This window comes from Rhodamnia argentea, chromosome 8 (assembly GCF_020921035.1).
Source record: "Rhodamnia argentea isolate NSW1041297 chromosome 8, ASM2092103v1, whole genome shotgun sequence".
In the NCBI taxonomy this organism is placed as follows: Eukaryota; Viridiplantae; Streptophyta; class Magnoliopsida; order Myrtales; family Myrtaceae; genus Rhodamnia; species Rhodamnia argentea.
The window spans coordinates 25,883,367-25,902,493 of NC_063157.1; the positions used below are offsets into that span (position 1 = coordinate 25,883,367).

A 19,127-nucleotide genomic window follows, 5' to 3' on the forward strand; every position below is an offset into this window, starting at 1 on the left:
GCTGAGAAAAGAAAAAAAAGAGAGAAGATCAATAGAAATTCGAAAAAAACATTTAATATTATTAAAAATTTTATGCCGGCCATCTACATATAAGATTTCCAGTTAAAGTTGACCGGATAGATTCAATTGACCAAAGGTGAAAATGTTTAAAATTAAATTGACAATATTAAAAGATTTCGGATTGAATTAGTAAAATTGCAATAAATTTAAGATTTTTAGGACAATTTTCCCCGAGCAAGTGGCAGCCGAAAAATTGAACGTAATTAATCTAAGTGCGGCTGCCGAATTCATATGTGAATCCATGCAAATTTTTTCACGCTCTCCATCTGACTGTTCGTCTCCACACAGAGCCACCATTGGATTGGGAAAGAACCGTCCGATCCAAGAACAGGCCATGGAACCATGAGGAAGCAGCCTTTGGTCCTAGTCTGACCCCCTTCTCTTGCAGAGAGATTTGGACCTCATAATTTTGTCTGGTCGATGTTCATACAATCAAAAACCAGAAAAAACAGAGGAAAAAGAGAGAGAGACAGAGAGAGAGAGAATAAGAGAAGGAGTAAACAAAAAGGAAAGGAATGACGAGTTTCGCACCAGGACAGCTTTCAAGTTCTCGTTCGTCTGCATACATATTCGTTCTCTCAACTCCATTTGAATCTTTGACTGCTGCGTCGAATTTCCAATCATTTTCTCACATACCCACTAGCAGATCCTCAAATTTCTGCAGTGGGTATCTCTCAATTTTCTCCAAAAGCGTCACACATTTTTCGTTTTGCTACTGCAAAAGAACCCAAAAAACCGAAAGTCCTGATTTTTTTTTTGTTAACGTTGGCATGGCTTTGTCTGCGGTGGGTTCGTCGGTGGTCGAGTTCCACGCGTCTCCATGCCTCTGTTTGGTGGACTCAAATTCGATGGCGAGAAAACAATTCTCTCGGGCAAGTTCGTTGGGGAGTTCATTTCTTGATTCGTGGCACGATTGGCGAGTTGAGGCAAAAGCGCTCTCGACGAGTGCTCCGAGATGGAGTTCGAGGAAGCGACAGCACAAGGAAGGAGGAGGCCTTGTTGTTGTCGGCGAGTTGGGTGGTCAGTATGAAGACAGTTTTGAGGATGTTGAAACCGTAAGTGTTCCAGAATTTCATCTTTTTCATTCTTGAGATATCAGTACGCTGCATGATTTGTGAGAGTTCGAGACCAATTCTACACGAGGCTTGTGATTGCAGATCGCGTTTTCCAATGGAGATTTCGGAACATTCAGAACATGTTTATTGTTTCCTTTCATGTTCATAACATTCAGAACATGTTTGTTGATTCCTTTCAAGTTTGGTCCTTGATCATGTTTTTTTTTTTTTTTTTTGGGTGGGGGGTTGAAACGGAGAAAATGAATCTATGTCTGGGTGAGAAAATGTTAAACGCTGAAGATTTTCACTTGTACTGCACACTTTATAATGTCGCAATTATGCCATCAGGCCTTCGGCCTGGTGATGCAGGGTTTCAGTGTGTTAGGTATATGTCCGAGGATTAAATCCTAGGGAGAGCCAAAAAAACCAGTATGGTAGTTATCTGTTGGTTTCTTTGATTGTATCCAATGTCTTGTCTGTGGATTTCATGTGTTAGAAAGATTATACCTTTTATCCGGCAGCTATTCAAAATATATTGTGCAGCATTGATGACTCCTGGGACAATGGAAATTCAACAATTTCCACAAGAATTTATTTGGTGATTGGTTCCATTCTTGCTAAGGTAGAAGCAGTGAAATGCGATGTACATTCACTATCTTGGACTTCGTGAGGGCGTTTTTCAAACCAAAACCGACAGTGTCTATGTTCTAAGTGGGTTGATCTGGGCTTATGAAGAATAAACTTCCTTTGATGTTCTTTTAACGCGTATATTTGCGAAAGCGATATGCCCTGTTAAGTGAACATCCATAGTCCAACAACCATAGCAACTGCTGTTTACCAATTTTGCGTGCTTTGGTTTTTAGAGGTGAGTTAGCTGGAATTTTGTGTTTCCTATCTGCAGCAAATGCTCAACTATTTCACATATAAAGCTGTGAGGACGGTTCTTAGCCAGCTCTACGAGATGAACCCGACAAATTATAGGTGGTTTTATGAGTAAGTTCGCTCTCCATCCTGTTTTGTCAGTCTATCGGCATCAATACCTAACAATTCGATTGCTGTGTCCTAATGGAAGGATGACGATATCTGAAGGGATTCTCAAACTCTCTTTTCAGCAAGATGTGATACAGTCTAACATGAGATTGCCTTAAGCGAGAATAAATGCTGCAAATTCAGTGAACTTGTTCGTTCTTATCATTTGCCAAAAATGACTGGAAAGTCTTCAACAAACAGGACTAGGAGAGACAACAGCCAACTAATGCCTTATTTCAGACAATCATGCTAGAGATACCGGATCTTGACACTACAAGCTGCTTACTAAATGAAATGGCACCATCTAGTTTCCTCAGTTTCATCTAATGCTCTGAAGTCATGCTTATTGTTGAAATTATTATATTTCATTTGTGACATGTATTTCTTTTATCTGATGTTAATTCAACTTTCCAATGGCAAGTTTTGTCGCGGAAAACAAGCCTAGAGATGGAAAGCATTTCATACGAACCCTCGGGAAGGTAGTCTTCGAAACTCAGAAAGTCTATCAAATGATAAATGGATATTATACAAGAAATTAACTTGCCTCATTTTGTTGCCAATGGCAATGGTTTGATGTGCATTTTGCAATCGGCTGAGCCGAGTTGCTGAGAGAGGGAGGGGGGTGGGGGGGTTTGTTCAACTATAGTGTCCTTGATTGACATTTAACATATGTAAAATTGAGAAGCTAATGTTCTTTTGATGATTAAAAAAAAAATGTCAAACGCTTAAAAACATTATGTGCAGAATAAATGACATGGGGCTTCCTTCTTCGATCTACAGGAGAGACACGACCTCGCTGAAAGAGTGATGGTAACTCGTCTTCACCTATACGGAAAATGGATCAAGGTACCAAAGATTTGCGTCAGCTAGTTCATAAGGATCCAATTAGGGTGGGATTAGTGCTTAGTGCTTATGTCCGTAGTTGATTGTCTCTGCAGAAATGTGATCATGCCAAGATATACAAAGAAATCTCCGACGAGAACTTGGAGTTAATGCGCGAACGGCTTATTGAGACCGTGATATGGCCTACAGATGATACCAATACCGAGAAGATTGGATGATTGGTTGCTCGGCTTGGATCTATATCTGCGACTTTTAGATCCCTGTTTCATGGCAACCTTTCCTAAGTTCGGGTTTCTCTGTGCCTCCAGACAAAAGGAATGTTGTCCTCCATCTATTAGTATCCGATTTGTCGCCTGTAAAGTTGTATATATTGGAACAAGCATCATTTTAGCTTTTAGTGAAGGAATGTTGAGGTTCGGAGTTCTCTCATAGTGGCTTCTGCATTCCTTTTGCTGGTATATTCCGGCCATTTGATCATTTTTTTTCATCAGAATTGTCAATGACAGTGCAGTGGCTGGCCTAGAATTCAACTTTTCTATTCTGCATTCACATAGATCAACGGATATCCAGGCCTGCTCAAGTGTATGAGCTATATGGTTGCGCTCGGGCCCCCTAACTTTGCGAAAGGGATCCATCGTTAGGTACCCGACACGATATCATGTGTCAATCAGGGGGAATAAGCTTCAGACATTAGATTGCACACCAGATTTGGACAGTGCAACTATTTCAAGCCGTTAGAATTCACTTTGGAAACCATTAATGTACTCCAGTTGTGATGCGCACGTTGCCAAAACCTAATCAGTTAACAGACACGTTGCAACCTTTCTGTTTTCTTTTTTTCCCGTAGCACCTCTCTTTTACTCTGAATCAATACCGGCAATTACCAACAAAGGGCGCCGGCTAATTTTTGCACTGTTTCGGCTGATCAAGATTGGCACGTATATTGGAGTGTCCCCTGAAATGAAGGCAACTCCTTCCTTGGATTTCCCGTGTTGCCTGCAGGACAAGAGCGCAAATCATCAGAGACTTCTTTTTCGAAGAACATTTAGGCGTTTTGTCGGAACTCAGAAATTGAGCAGGCACGTACTCTCGATGCTCAGTACTCCATGTGTTGGCAAACTCCTGCTACTGTGGGGGCGAGGCAGCTTAATCTCAACTAAACCACAAAATGATCGATATTGACCAAAAACAGAATGAGTTAAGTTGAAAAGTGAGGCCCTTACTGGAATTTTATCCCAAGGTTCCAGTAAAAAAAGAAAACGACAAAAAAAGGCAACGATCAATACTCAAGCAACTATTACCAAAGAAGATATCTCAAGTCGTTGAGCTCTAGAGAAACATGTCCGACTTGGTAATACAATAGCAGCCCGAAACAATTTCCAAGCACGGTTTGTCGCATCTCAAAATTTTTTAATTTACAGAAGTTATCCCCATGTTACATGTAACGCAGCACCAGCGAACGCTCTAGTAACCAAAAGATACACTCAGACAGCCTCACTTTATAACAGTGGTCAGTAAAGAATGGAGATACAAAATACTAGATTTGCAACGGTGAACTTCCAAGGGCAACCGAGGTGATTGGCGGGGCACCAAAACAGCTCCCAGTGCGTTGCTTCCAAGAAAAAACTATAACTGCAATCCGCTAAACCTGCCAAAATGTTCAAAGTAGGTGCATGATGAACATGATAACGGGCAGAAGCATGATCAACTGTGTACCCTCTAAAGCTTTAATCTGACAACCGATGACGGCTCTGTTCGGCTTTTTTCAGAGAGACACCGATTCAAACAATGGTTTAGAATAGTAATATGGCAACAGCATCAAGCAAAAGCAAAACCACATGATTTAGTTCAAATAGACAATAAGGTAGTGTGTTGGATTTAAAAGCAAACAAAGCATGAAAATTAAGTGATATTCCAGCTAAATTTATCAATGCCAGACTGGTGAATAAAAGGGAAACAGACAGAGCATCTAAAGCCAGATCAAGATGAAAGGCACATGGAAGAATACCTTTTTCTCAGTAAATTACGGGCCCCCAACGGACAATTAGATCGTGCTGTCGCCATAATTCATGCATTGACCTAGTGTTGTTCTTACTCGAAGCTGCACACATAAAGGACCCAGGAATAGTCAGCAACCTACCAGATGCACGTGCCCAATTAATGTACATTAAGGTGATAGATCTTTTGTATGACCTTTACATCCAGGCAGGGGTCATTGACCATGCTTTTCAATTGCGAAATTATCCCAGCATTGCGTAATCTTTGAAGCCGACCAGCCGCGCCAGGACAGAACGTAGTGAGATTTAATAAGACCCAGACAGATGCTGTTCGTAAGTGGTTGTCATTGCTGTGCAAAAATCTCATGATAAATGGTTGTGCGTTCATTCCTCCATGTTGAAACAGTTGCTCCATGACTGCATCCTTATGAACTTTGCTGCCACTTGCAACATTGCTTAGTGCATACATTCCCTGTGAAAGATGCGTGTTGGGGTTCAAAAATATGCAGAACCAGTGTCATTATAATGCTTCGTGCCCACTTATACATCAAGAAATTTCCATACCGAATCTTCAATTTTGGTGAAACAAAATAAATAGGGCATTGAGACAGCCCATATTGGAGAGCGGTTTTCAAAATGCAATGTAAAGTCTACCAAGCTACTATTTTCATATAGAAGACTAGGAACATAAGAAAGGAGTTCTCAGAATGAAATTTAAATGAAAGAACAAAGAAAATAACTTTAAATGTTTCTCTCACTTAAAACATGGTTTTTGGGCCAATAGGTGTTTCCTTAATTTAAGTGAAAATAACTTCTATGCTTAGGTCAGCAACTAAGTAGATGGTGACGAACCAGTGCAACATGACACTTGCCAACAACAATCAAGGGGCTGGTGCCATGCCACATGTTGTTCCAACCCACCAAACACTGTCTTTGGATGCTGATAACAAATGAACCAATAGAACACACTACTTCCCAAAAGACAACGGAAATAGTTCAGTCGATCCTAAAATCACGGTCTTTCGAAGAATCCAGAATATAAGTTTTCCAGCCAACCTATCAAATGCTAGTAACGCTCACCTAGAAGGCTAAAAATGCCCAAGAGACATATCGAACAATCTGAACTTGATTCCAGTATATCGACTTAAATCATCAAGCCATCAAGTTGATTATCCTGATTCAGTTTAATGTCTTGTTCTCGTCTCATTCCATTTGATATCAAGTCTAAGACAAAATCTAAGTCAACTTGTCTGGAACTAGGGTCATTGGCCTTGATATTTCTCCGCCGGTCTCATTGGGTGGTTGGTTCCGCCAGTAGCTTGATGATCACATTTTTTTTCACTTTTGAATCATTTTGATACTAGAATATGAAGCATCATGCCAAAAAGTAGTTCTGACCTGGATACCTATTTCAGCTTTTGAAGCACATTGCAGCTGCCTTCCCATAGCATCTAATATAACTCCGTTCTCAGCAAAAACATAGTCAATAGAGTCTACACACCCATCAACAAGATTGCGAACAAGAGCCAGAGCTTGCTCCTGGACAACTGATTCTGGATCTGCAAAATAAGCGCAGGCAGAATTTGACTTGTGCCAATGACGTATTGTCATGCCAGAGTTAGAATTTATTAAATCAGGTTCCATGCCATACCATGGATAAGGGTTGCTAATGAGGATGCTGTGAGTTCTGACAGAACTACTTCCTTACATTTGCTGTCAGCAAGGAATGTCAAGTTCTTCAAAGCCCATAAAGAGTTTGACCTTACCACTGGATCCATTGCCATTGACAACTCAACGAGCTGCTTAACTCCTCCACAATGTATAAAATTGGAGTTATGCTTTGTGAAATCGACGACGATATTGCTAATTGCACCAAGGGCTGCCAGCTGAAACCCAAAAGAGAAAGTGATAAGTACCAGTATACCAGAAACTTCGATGCAAAGATATAAGCACAACAAAGTTGCAATATTAAGAGGAAAAAGAAAGAAAAAGAAGAAGTCAACAACAAAAACAATGAAATTTATTAAATTGCTGCATTTTGGCTTAGAGGTCGTAGGGGCGTTGAGACAAGGTTTCGGTTAAGGTCCAACAACCATGCCACCAAATTTCTTCAAGCCAAAGATATAAAAACAAAAATCATTAGGAAACACAATCTGATAAGTCTTGCTGTTAGAATAAAAGTGAGGGGTATGCTAGAATAATACATAAACTAGAGAGGGCAACTTTGACTTCCCAAGCCTCTATGGTAAACGAAATCCCACCCTCCACCCAAATACACTGTTAACCCCAGACCGTTACCATGAAGACCTTCAACCACAAATTGATCAAGATGGCAAGAATATGAACTTCTAAGGCCAATTTTTTAAGCTGGTAATCTTAAGATCTAAAGAGATCCCATATGTAAAAAGAGTCAATACTGCATTTCCTGTAACTGACTGCTGAAATTTTAATCAAGCAAAACTAAAAGCCAAACTCATTCCTTGTAGAGTTACAACATGGCGTTCATTACCAGTTCATGAACATGGAAGAGCGTTTTAAGCTAATTGACAGTGCACATTAGCCCCAGTAAACAATCAGCAGGGTGACAAAAAAAACTGGAAATGCTAGATAACATTCATACCTGAACAGCAATGGAAGGATCATGCAAAAGCTGCAGTAATGGAATTATAACTGTCTCGTTCACAAAATAACCTGCACTCAGATTCTGAAAGATGTTTATGAGCATATATTACCCATTACTAACTCAAGTAGAAATTCAAAGTTTAGTACTCATAATGCAAACCTTGACTGACCGAGAGAGACTTCTCAAACAAATGCAAGCAGCAACTCGTACATCAGTGCAGTCGTGTCTAAGCGCATCACTTACCAAGTTGAATGCCTGCACTATTGAGACAGTAAATATTACAAACCAGAAATATACTAACATATCACAATAACCTTCAAAGTGGAAAAGTAACATCTAAATTTACTGATGTAGTGCAACAGATCTCATTTGGCCCCCAATCAATACGCAAATAGTGTTGTATTCGATGCAATAATACAGCATCTTCTAGTAACAACTTAGACGGAGTTTGGTTACTGCAATCACGCTTCTCCAGCCTTTGGTAAATGATTGCCATCCATTACATTAGGCAACACCATAAAGTAGAAATTACAATATATGCAGAATACAAACGATAGTTCACGGGAAGCTTATTATCATGTTATTGCAAGACTATGCTTTTAACACTTCCTGTTCCCTGATTAAACATCAATAGAATGTCAAATATGTGAGAAAATTAATTTATAAACTTAAACATCAAAATGATGACCAAGATCTTTTTAAATGTATTATCCTGCGGTGAGGATTGCTAGATACTGCACATGCAAAAAATGGCCTAAACCGCATGTGCTCGTCAAGTCCAGCCTCATGGGTATCAAGTCTGAAGCGTTTCTTTGCCAGTAAATTTCCATGTGGATATAAATTATGTCTTCGAATCAGATCAAATCATTCAAGGAGGACATTCAACTAGTGCCTAGGAAAAGACAATTCATTACTTAAATGATCACATGAGCTACCCAAGATGCATGGAAGAATCAAGATGTAACATCAACTAATCAACAGATGAGCAAGTCTATGCACCAACACCAAATAATATACCTGCAAAGCCAGTAATTTTGACCTGCAGATCTCCAATTTTGAGCATATATTAGCCAAAGCCAGCAATATCCCTTGGAAACGCTTTGGACATGACAGTCCATTTTGCAAATGGATGCAAAGTTTATTGATAGCATTAGCCTCAAGTGCTAACTTCTGCAGATCTTCCTTTTCCTCAATCAAAGTCGACAAGGCAAAAGAAGCTTCATCTCCAACTTGCCCAGGATCTTCCAGAAGCTCAAGTAAATGATGAATCAATTTAAGTCCAAGGCCCATGTCTTCAACATAGCGAGAAGATGTCTTCCTTACAGCAATCAAACATGCACAGGCAAGTAACCTTGTGCGTGGAGACTTATCGATTATGAATTTATTTATGAGATTCAGTGCTCTTCCATTTTCAAATTCCAAAATTTTAGAAGTAACTTCATAGTTATTCTTGATTATTGCGGTCAAAGACTCCAAGCTAGCATCTCTTTGACTTACTGAACCTCCTATTAAGTCTACAAGCTTCTGAACAACCCCAGTTTCATAAAGTGCCCTCTGTTCTGCACTTGTCTGACAGGAATGTGTGATGATACTGGCTCCAAGTCCAGTAACGTTTTCATTCTTGCTATTCAGCAGTGAAAGAAGAAATTGCAAATTTTCATGGTCAAGGAAATCATATTTGGGTGCCAATTTTGACTGGTAAATCAGTTTCAGTGATCGAGCACCAGAATCCACAACCTGGAGCACCATAGAACAGTCAGATACAGACCAACAAAAAACAAGTTTTACTTCAGAACAACTGGATAAATATTTTGATTCATGGAGGAAAGAAGATCCAGGAACTGGTTAAATTAAGTGTGCAAAAAGGATGAAAACAAGTCAAAAGTTTGAAAAAGCACTCAAAGTATGGAGGAGATCCTATAAGTTCTGATACACGCAAAAAATCTATTGACCCTTCGAATCAATACATTAAACAGGATACAGGCCTGGTGGCAATATCTTATCCAACCATAGAAGGCACCACTGTTTGCACTTTACTGTGTATACAAAAATATAAAATCTTGGATTTGCACACCATAACCCATTACAATTTCCAATTTTTCACACAAAGATATGATTACTAAAAGAAATCAATTCATCTATGGCCATAACCCTCATAAGACATGGAATATGAAGCCTCAGGATAGAAATGTCTGGTACAGTAAAGAGAATTTAAGTGTTGCAAATGGGCATTTACCTGATCCCTGGGTATAACTTTTGCTGGAAAATCAGGTCAGAGACATAACACACAGCTCTAACTAACTTCTACCAGGCCATCTAACATCCATACTGATCGATGTAATACAGTATCCCCGAGCATGAAGTGCATATAGGCTAACTGGTGGAAAGGACAAGGACTGTGACATCAAAATCAAGAGGTTGGTACCAAACTTTCACCTCAAGGATGTATAAGAACTGAGGCTTCTAAAGTCAGCAACGACCTCTGATAAGATAATGCTTAAAGTAAAAGTGCACAATATTTCATTTAGAATCCAAAGTGACATATCCAACAAGGTGACGTTTACCTTCTAGAAGATGAACAATTTCCCACAAAGGATGATCTTCCATAGAAACATAAGACAAAATATTCACAAAAGACTCGAAGCTATGTGCATATCAAGCGACACGAGCATACATTATTGAATTCCATCGAATGAATCAACAGATTCACAAAAGAAAAGCAAACCAGAACTAATTCAGGCGGACATAATTAGTACGAATTATATAAATCGAGCTATTTCCCCATCAATTCAAAAACTAACTCAAGTTTCGCCCTTCGTCCGTCATCTCCTCAGCTACCAGATGCAAATATAATGAATACAACAAAGTTTCATTTCAGGAACTAGAATCAGAAGAAAGCAAGATCCACAGCTACCTTCTCATCCGGACTGGAGAGGAGCCGACGAAGCTGCGGCAATGCGCCGGCATCCACCACGGCCTGGACGCCCGCGTCGACGCCGCACGCGAAGCTGCCGAGGGCGACGGCCGACTGGACGAGGAGGTTGCAGGTCTCGTCGGGGCCCGGGCCGTCGGAGGCGTCCGCGAGCACGGCGGCGACGGCGGGGACGGCGCCGAGCTTGATGTAGGCGAGCTTCTTGGTGCGGTTGCCGATAATCTGGTTCTTGACCTCCCTCAGGGCCCTGAGGCGGACACCCCTGTCGGAGGAGCTGAGGCGGGACACGAGGTCCGTGGGCCGGCCGGACGAGGTGGACGGGGATGCGGAGGGCATCGCCGGCGCCGGCGAGATTTCATGCGATCGGAGGAGAGGGGCGCGAGCGGGATTTGGGGGAAACTTGCGGCTGCGTGAAATTTGAAACCAGAGGAGGAAGAGGAGGAGGAGGAGGAGGAGGAGGAGTGTTTGGGCGTTGATTATTGATTGCTGTGGGGGAAAGAGATCAGGGGCGAGAGAGCTTATATACAGAGGCCCAACGAAACGGCGGCGTTTTCTTGGACCGCAGTGAAGCGATACGTCCACGGTAAATTAAAGGAATTCCGCAACACCGGATGGCCGTACAGACAAAGCTACGCCTCCCAAGCGATTCATTGATACTAGTTAAATGAAAAAAAAAAAACGAAAAACCCTTTTTTCACGAGATAACGAATTTCATTTCTAATCTCAATTGAATCACTAACAAAAAACTTATGCCGCATTGCGACATATTTCGAATTTCTAATTATTAATATTTTGATCGAGATGCGGCGATAGATAGCCTCAAATTATGAGAGATGCGAAATAGTCATGACTCGATCCAAACAACCCCTAGTGAATGTAAAAACCGTCGAAAGGATTGTCAACACCAATCGCTCTTCCCTACCTCCTCTCTTTTTTTTTATTTTCTATTTCCTCTCGATGAAACGAGGCATAAACAAAGATACTACTAGCCATCATTTCCGTTTCCCGGAGGTTTCGACTTGTGGAATCGCTCTCTCGAGCGAGGATCGGCTCGGGCTCGCGAGCCTAGCATCGCATCCAACTCCCGGCCTCCTGAAAAAGACGGTTCAGCTAGTTCTCTCCGTACGTATAAGTTCAAACTTTCTCGCACGAACGCATATCGAGCGACATTTGAATACTAGTTTATAACTAAACTAGCTTATAACTCTTTAACGGTTCTGCTAGTTCTCTGTGTACTGACCGGGGTTTTTGATATGAGACTGAATGAACTGTCCACGTTCACCGTCGTCCGGGCACCTTTTAACATCACTACGTTCAAGCCTTCATCATCAGCACGTCAAACATTGTTTAGCGACTGATCCCTCGACGAAGCCTAAGAAGCAAAAGCCCCGGAAGGTTAAACCCTAGCTGTCAAAGAACATTGAAGAAGAGGTTATTAGAGTCTAAACCCTTGCCGCAGGAGCTGCTGCTGAAACTCCTGGTTTGCAAGTGAAGTGAAACGGGGTCTTACCTTGGCGTGGGAGACAGTCATGGTGGCAGGGAGAAGCAACCACAGCCCAACTTTGTCACGCATGAGCATCCCAGCAGGAGAAACCAAGACTTCATCATCTCTCCCAAGATTTGCTTCTCCTGTCTGAAAGTTATGTACAGATTGGACAGAAGGTGGTTGAACAGAAGATTCATGGGCAAAATCTATAAAGCCTTTGAAGCTGAAGCTTCAATCTTTTTCATAATAAATGCGGAGACTGTAACATGCTGTCATTTTGTTTGTAGCGAATCTCTCACACAAATGATGCTCCCTCGAGAAACGAGGCTAATAACTAGCAGCACCGTGCGCATAATCTATATACATTTCGCTTCCGGATTATTGTTTTCTATAGGTTCTCTCCAGCTTCCTCACTAGCCAGTGTCAGTTAAAACTGACCCTTTTCGTCTCTCTCCGTTCTATTTTCTATATAGCGTACAGATAGGGACCGTCGCAGAGCGGCGATATGAATTTCCAGGGAAGCTGCCAGTGGGTTTCAGATTGGACTTTGCCCGCTGGACTTTCCTGAGTGTGTAATGATTGCTTGTTCAGCTCCAGAGAAATTTCCAGGGACCCTTGCCAGTCCCGATCCTGGCGACGGCGAAGCATAACAAAAGCACAGAAAAATTAGGCTTCCGTTCCCGACTTGTAAATGATTACATGTCGAGGACAATAACATCAGGACTCGAAAAAAATGAAGTGTTCGGGGTCGGCTTCTGGTGATTTACCTCCAAAATCCGGCGAATGCCCGGAGGCTCATATAAATGGTTAGAGCAATCCAGATTCCAATGAACCCGTGACTTGACGAAAGTATAAACAAGCAGAGAATGCTGACTGCCGCGACCGCAACCTGACAAAGGGAGCAAACTTAACACTTCCGAAGTTCATTTTCGTCTAGAACGAGAGAGGATATTGGTTCAGTTCAACAATTGAACAGGTAGCTTATGAGACAAACAAGGGAAACCCTTTCTGCAAACACACATTCTAGGGATCTGGTTCGGTTGACTCGCATAGATTGAGTCTATTCGAGCATCAATTTCGTTTTTATTTCCAGCGGGTGTGAATATTCTACTGGACTGCTGTACTCCTGTTCTTTCCAAAACGAATGCAATCTTGATAAATGAATTCAGCCACAAGTGTTCGGGAGTGATATGCTTCTACGTCAATTCGGTTGCTTTGGCACTCGCAATTATTCGTAGTGTGGAAAGTTAAGATACAGATTTCTGGTAAAGCAAATGGATGATGCTTCCCTTGATAATTAAGGGGAAAAATAATCTCACCATGGAGTAGGCAGAGTATGCAAAATCAGACGCTCCAAAGTTGATGCCGTCAAATACAAAGGCCAAGGCATTTATGGGTTGAGTAGCAGCAACAAACTGATGTTGATCAAAGACTATAATTCTATTAGCATCGGCAATAGCTAATAGCATAAACAGCTTCAGCTTTATAAGAGCAATTCAAGTTCTTGAAACAAGCAACATACCGGTATTCCGATACTGATTACATGGAGGACGCTAACATCCCTGGTGAATAATCTCGCTCCGAAATGCATTCCAACTCCGAGAAGGACCGCTAGTGCCAGTCCCAAAAGCAGTCCCAACTGCAGGATGAATCTGTAAGACTATCGCCGATGTGACGATCGTAATAGAATGGTCGAATGTTCTGGAAGAAATCAGGAACCTGCAGCACTCGGGACGCGGTTTCTGTGGCCTTCTTGTAATCCTTATTTGCAAATGCGCTTGCCAGGATTGCCTATGTCATCAACAAGGATTAACTAGATTGATTATTTAATGCTTACATAATTTCGCCAGAGAAGTTGAACAGTTAAGTGTGGCACTAGCTTTTGCATTCGAAAGAGGAAGAGAAAATCTCCCACCTGTCCAGCGACTGCAAGCCCATCAGCAAGGAGGGACATTGCTAACCACACTTGCAAGCAGACTTGAAATGCAGCCATCGATGTCGGCCCCAAGTGAGCAGCCATTGATGCGGCGAGAGTCACACAGAACGTCACAGCAACAACCCTCATTAGTAGCAGAAAACCTGGTGCAACCACAAAAGACAGAACAAAGTGAGGTCAATTGCTTTAAGCATTCTACGTTCATGACCTGAAAACAAGGGACTATCCAAATGGTTTTTGTTCATCGACTTGGCAAGCTAAGGATCCGCGCTGTCAAGTTTTTAACAAAATTTATGAAGTGTTTCTTGCAATATGCTTCTACCAGATCGATTAGTCCACCATATAATTTGTGGTACCAATTATCAGCCAAGATAGAACAGTTCTGAAGACCAGACTGTTCAGTGCAACTGTCAACAGGACACACACAACATCCGCACGTAAGGACTTGTCAAGAATATAGAGGCCACTAGCGGTTGAAATTTCAATAAATGATTAGTCTATGAGTGCAAAATTTGCCGAAGCAGAATGAAGGGCTTACCATTCTTTAGGAAACGGCCAAACTGCAAATGTTTGATACTCGGAGGTAAGAGATCAATTTGCTTCATCAGTCTCCACAACAGAATAAGAGAAATCACATACCTGCAAGGACATTGTCGGGATATTATAGACGAGAGTGGCTTAATCAGACTTTTAACCAACTTCAGAATGGCCTTGATAGTCTCTCCACAACTTACTGAGATATAACATGGGCAATAGCCGCACCTCTGACGCCCAGATGGAAAACAAATATGAATAGGGGGTCCAAGATTATGTTCGTTACATCTCCCACCACTGATACGATCAAAAAGGAAAAGGAGAAAACAAGAATTAGCCCGTACTGAGATTATTCGAGTAACTGAATTTCGGTATGTTTGTTAATTCGAAAGCGTGATACCATTAGAGGAAGCTGAAGAGGGAACTACCAGTTGCATACAAAGGTGTTTTCGTATCTTTAAATCCGCGGAAGACCCCCTGCATGGCAAGTGAGAGGAGAACTGCTGGCGCACCTAGTGACCTCAATGTCAAGTACTGCTGCGCAGGAGTTAGCATCGGGGAATCCTGTCGAGGGGTGAAAAGAAAGTGTCAAGCGGCTGTTTAGGGAGGCGACAAAGAAATAAGAAGTTGATTTTAATAGATGACGAAGATGTTACAAAGCTAGGACATTACTTACAGATCTCACTCCCATGAAATTCAGCAAAGGTTTTGCTACGGATATGAGAAAAATGGCTTGAAGAAAACCGAGAACGCTGCCAATTACCAACGCAGATGAAGCCGATGGGATGTGTCTTCTACTGGGCATCTGTTCAAACTTCGATACGTTGCAGCTACTGATCCGCACTGATTCGGACGGATGATCACTGGATTCTGTACACAGTACCACTGTAGAGTATACAAAACAATTTTCAGAATCTAACAGTTGCAAATTTATTATTGATCAGATTTCAAGTGTGAAATCTGACAAGTGGGGACAACTGATGCATTACCATTTTGGGGTATCAACTCCTTATTTTCGGCATTTTCCATAGAGCACGCCTCTAAGCATTCGCTCTCCTGCGTTTCGGAGCTCACCCTTCCAATAGTATCTTCCTCGGCAACAAAGGATGTGGTGACACTGACAAGCGGGAATATAGCGATTCGCGACACTTGATTGAACAGCGCAATCGATATACCCACAGCAGCTAGCTCCACAGGACCTGTAAGGACGAAGAAAAGTGAGCAGCACCAGATTTTATAGCATAGACCAATCTGTACAGACCCACATTTGAATTAAAAACGAATAGCACTTCACGGACTAGGATACAAAATGGAAGGGTGTTGGGAATTTCATCTCTGCCTCACGAAAATTCACTCCAACGTCGTGTAAAACCTGTGTGCATGTTGCTTTAAAATATAGTGTTGGATTGTTCACCTAAGGTCATATCAATTTACACAATCAAGTTCAGAATGTGGTCCTTCCAAGTCAGACTAAAGAGAATCGAAGTACGAACAGTCTGCATTTGATCTAAATAGACCGCAACATATATGTAGAATATATCTTACTGAACAAGATGCTGATTTACACTAACCATATGCAAACTTACAAAGCACAGAGAGAGAAGGAAGTACCGATTTGGCCTATGAAAGCTGTGTCAACAAGAGACGCAATAGGGTCGGCGGTCAAAGCAAGTGCAGCAGGCAATGCTATTTGAGCTATCTCTCGACCAAGTTCATCAAATTTCAAAACGAGTCTGCTCCATGTAGAAAAGGGAAATAGGCTTAGCCTGGTTCATCATTGAGAAACCGGAGAGAGAGAGAGACAGAGACAGAGACAGAGAATGGTAATGGTTCTTTGTGTGAAGAGAAACAGCAACATATCAAGAAATTGGGCACAACCATCATGACCATTTTCCCAACTATTGATAATTTGAGGGAACTCATGAGAGGTCGGCTCATGCAAAGAACTAAAACAAGATCACTAAGAGAAGCAAAACACTTTATTCATTGAAACAGAGGGCAGGTCGAACATTTTCTTCCAGGGGATGAAAACGAATATAGAATCTGAACGACCTAAACGATCACCTCGCATTACGAAAGAAAATGCAGATTGGGATTCTCCTCTCTTTTACTGATGGAAAAGGATCATCTTCCTCAGAGGAGGTAGCTCCCAAGGAAGAACCCTTCAGACGCCCCATTTCTGTAGCTGCAGGAGATCGCACTATTCACATCAGCCATCCAAAGACGGAAAAAACTTAGGATTTCGGAAAAAACTAGTCAAATAAAGCCAACCCCACTATCAAAAGGATCTGCCTTGACCAGGAACAAGTGCACGGGACTGCAAAATCCAAGAGGGTCCAACACAAACATCAAAAGAAGGACAAGTACAAGATTACAGGAGCCACCAGATTAATGCATGAGCTCAACGACCAGCATGCTTCAACATCTTGGCATTTCCAAGTTATGCACCAGCTTTCCAAGAACACAAGGCAAAAGAAACGAGCTTGAGAACCAACCGGAAATGGCAATGGTACAAACCACCTCTGTCACTATCGCAGGAGGCCCCAGGAAGGAAGTCTCAGGAAAATTACTGCTTCTGAAACTCGATAACGAGCCCAGCAATAAAGTGGGGAAAAGAAAACAGAGCAAGAGGAAGTATTTATCTGGGTTTCTTTTCAAGAAAGCAAGAGGGAAGTTGGGCATCCCACTTTCCAGTCACAGCAAATTTTTTTATTCAAGGCACTGAAGCATCTGCACGAGTATGACGAGAGACGGGTAGAATTCTGGTAAAGCTAAAGGAAAGACCCAATTCATGGCTGTCTCTGTCTCTCGCTTACGTTAACTTGTAGTAGGAAACAAAGAAGCTGTAATGAATGCACCAGCTTCATGGTCCATGAGCAGTCAACAGTGCGTTACGGGCCACACACGTGCGAGGGATTGGGCGGTGGGATCACGATTCCCAGGAAAAGAGCTCTTTCAAGTTTCAACCTCTTCAGGAAAAAAGAGGGAAAGGACAGTAATGGAAAACATGACGAAGGGCTTGGTTCGAACCGGCAAATCTCTATGAAATTAATAGGAGTTTGAATTAGGAGTATCATCCAGTCGATGCACTGTCAAATTCAAGCTCGACTCAGACTCGCATGCTCGTTGTTTGAAACTCGATCGAGTATTAATTTCTTTGCTTGAACTCGACCCGATTGGAGAATCGAGCTGCTCGAACTCGACTCAATTATAATCAATTCTATAACCTTGAACATTTGTGATTTCTAGATTTTTACATGTATCTTTGTAATTATTATATTTTTTAAAAAAATTTATTAAAGCTCGATTAGACTCGATTAGGCTCTCCGCCTATCGAGCTGAGTATTGACAAACTCGAACTCAGGGCCATAAGATACTTGAACGATTCAAACTCCAGCTTAGCTTGATATTAGACTGTCAACCTCGAATAGTCATCAAGTTGAGCCCACATTAGCCACTCAGTGACACCAGTAGTGGCTGCACTACCGAGTCGCTACCGAAAACAACGGGGGCAGGAGATGAGCGTGCCCGGCGAAGATGGTGACTAAACACGGTCGAGTCACGGGACTCTGTCGGGATTAAGAAAGGAATGGTTACGCTGATTGATTGTTGACCGTCTGATACAAAATGGACGGCCCGATGAGGAGTTATGTTACCCCTAACATGGATCTCCAATGTTAGGGGATCCGAATCCTGGATCAACCCACAGCGTCTCTGACCAGTGTCCTTAGCCAAAATGAAAACTCAAACGGAACGAAGCAAATGAAGCTTTGCTTTCGTGTCATGTTTCGACAGAACCAGAGTTCCTCAACCCAATGTTACCAGTCAAATTCCCCCCAAATCAAGAAAGTAAAAAGTAGGACGATGGACACTGCGAGAATGTTGTCGGTTTCACCGCTTATGGAATGGAAAAATTACCCAAAAAAAATACTAGACCTTTTTGTGATCGTACCAATCCGGTCATAAATTTTTTATTACAAATTCAATTCTAAACATTTTGTATTTATGTCAATTCCATCAACCGGGTCAATTTTGACCGGCCCAAATCGGGTAAGGCCGTCGTGGCCCTCGCCTAGTGCCGGCGACCCTTGCCGACACTAAGTTTTTAAAAAAAGAAGAAGAAAAACTAAGGAAAATAAATTATTAAAAAAATACAAAAAAAAAATTAAAGCATTATTAAAAGAAATCCACGTCAACGCCGGCCGACCAAAATCGGCCGAATGGACCGAATTGGTACGAATGCAAAAGGCTGATGATTTAATTGATAAGAAAAAGGTTTACGACTGAATTAATACAATTATAAATAGGTTCATAACGTTTTTTTGGTAATTCTTCTTACGAAATGAGGAATAAGGATCGGTGCTGCGCGCGGCGTGGTTAGCAAAATTGTTCGGTGGATTTGTTGTTGAACGAATATTCCTTCTGCTTTGTCTTCCCCTCTCGCGAAAGACGATGGCCGCGACAAAGATGCGCAAAGAACCCGAACAAAGTGGTGGCTTTAAAGAATCGCAGTGGGCAATGGATGCCATGAGCCCATCGTGGTCACTGCATGACCATACGTTTTACAAAAGAACATCAATATGCTCATACAAAAGTCAATATTCTGACCTACCGAAATTCCCCTCGGGATAG

General features: G+C 41.8%; 3 protein-coding genes across 3 annotated transcripts; 1 reads left to right on the plus strand and 2 right to left on the minus strand.

The window, feature by feature from the left end:
* Positions 1-532: 532 nt before the first annotated feature.
* Positions 533-3,536, plus strand: LOC115735513 (chaperonin-like RbcX protein 2, chloroplastic). Its single transcript, XM_030666782.2, has 5 exons — positions 533-1,115; positions 2,017-2,108; positions 2,566-2,623; positions 2,925-2,990; positions 3,083-3,536. The coding sequence occupies exons 1-5, from the start codon at positions 576-578 to the stop codon at positions 3,203-3,205; spliced, it is 879 nt and encodes a 292-aa protein (XP_030522642.1). The 5' UTR covers positions 533-575; the 3' UTR covers positions 3,206-3,536.
* Positions 3,537-4,367: 831 nt separating this feature from the next.
* LOC115735509 (armadillo repeat-containing protein 8) lies at positions 4,368-16,325 on the minus strand. The gene is made up of 10 exons (XM_030666778.2): positions 16,283-16,325; positions 10,522-10,987; positions 8,625-9,344; positions 7,767-7,862; positions 7,605-7,688; positions 6,636-6,870; positions 6,383-6,543; positions 5,181-5,456; positions 4,996-5,088; positions 4,368-4,635 (listed from the first exon to the last, which is right to left on the minus strand). The coding sequence occupies exons 2-9, from the start codon at positions 10,873-10,875 to the stop codon at positions 5,032-5,034; spliced, it is 1,983 nt and encodes a 660-aa protein (XP_030522638.1). The 5' UTR covers positions 10,876-10,987; positions 16,283-16,325; the 3' UTR covers positions 4,368-4,635; positions 4,996-5,031.
* LOC115735511 (protein DETOXIFICATION 42) lies at positions 12,218-17,312 on the minus strand. Its single transcript, XM_030666781.2, has 14 exons — positions 17,009-17,312; positions 16,560-16,695; positions 16,107-16,228; positions 15,485-15,694; positions 15,172-15,365; positions 14,924-15,059; positions 14,696-14,792; positions 14,500-14,600; positions 13,941-14,104; positions 13,745-13,816; positions 13,548-13,664; positions 13,345-13,440; positions 12,793-12,914; positions 12,218-12,655 (listed from the first exon to the last, which is right to left on the minus strand). Exons 1-14 carry the CDS (start codon positions 17,175-17,177, stop codon positions 12,613-12,615), a joined length of 1,779 nt encoding a protein of 592 aa, XP_030522641.1. The 5' UTR covers positions 17,178-17,312; the 3' UTR covers positions 12,218-12,612.
* Between the last annotated feature and the right edge of the window lie 1,815 nt (positions 17,313-19,127).

Coding starts and splice junctions, on each gene's coding strand:
- LOC115735513 (XM_030666782.2), top strand. CDS start 576: ATGACGAGTTTCGCACCAGGACAGCTTTCAAGTTCTCGTTCGTCTGCA. Junction 2,109..2,565: donor AATTATAGGTGGTTTTATGA/GTAAGTTCGCTC, acceptor TCCAATGGCAAG/TTTTGTCGCGGAAAACAAGC. Junction 2,991..3,082: donor TATACGGAAAATGGATCAAG/GTACCAAAGATT, acceptor TTGTCTCTGCAG/AAATGTGATCATGCCAAGAT.
- LOC115735511 (XM_030666781.2), bottom strand. CDS start 17,177: ATGCCCAACTTCCCTCTTGCTTTCTTGAAAAGAAACCCAGATAAATAC. Junction 15,695..16,106: donor AGCTTTCATAGGCCAAATCG/GTACTTCCTTCT, acceptor TCGTCCTTACAG/GTCCTGTGGAGCTAGCTGCT. Junction 13,665..13,744: donor CCGCGTCCCGAGTGCTGCAG/GTTCCTGATTTC, acceptor TTCATCCTGCAG/TTGGGACTGCTTTTGGGACT.
- LOC115735509 (XM_030666778.2), bottom strand. CDS start 10,875: ATGCCCTCCGCATCCCCGTCCACCTCGTCCGGCCGGCCCACGGACCTC. Junction 9,345..10,521: donor TCTCCAGTCCGGATGAGAAG/GTAGCTGTGGAT, acceptor ATGGTGCTCCAG/GTTGTGGATTCTGGTGCTCG. Junction 7,689..7,766: donor GTCTCTCTCGGTCAGTCAAG/GTTTGCATTATG, acceptor AACATCTTTCAG/AATCTGAGTGCAGGTTATTT.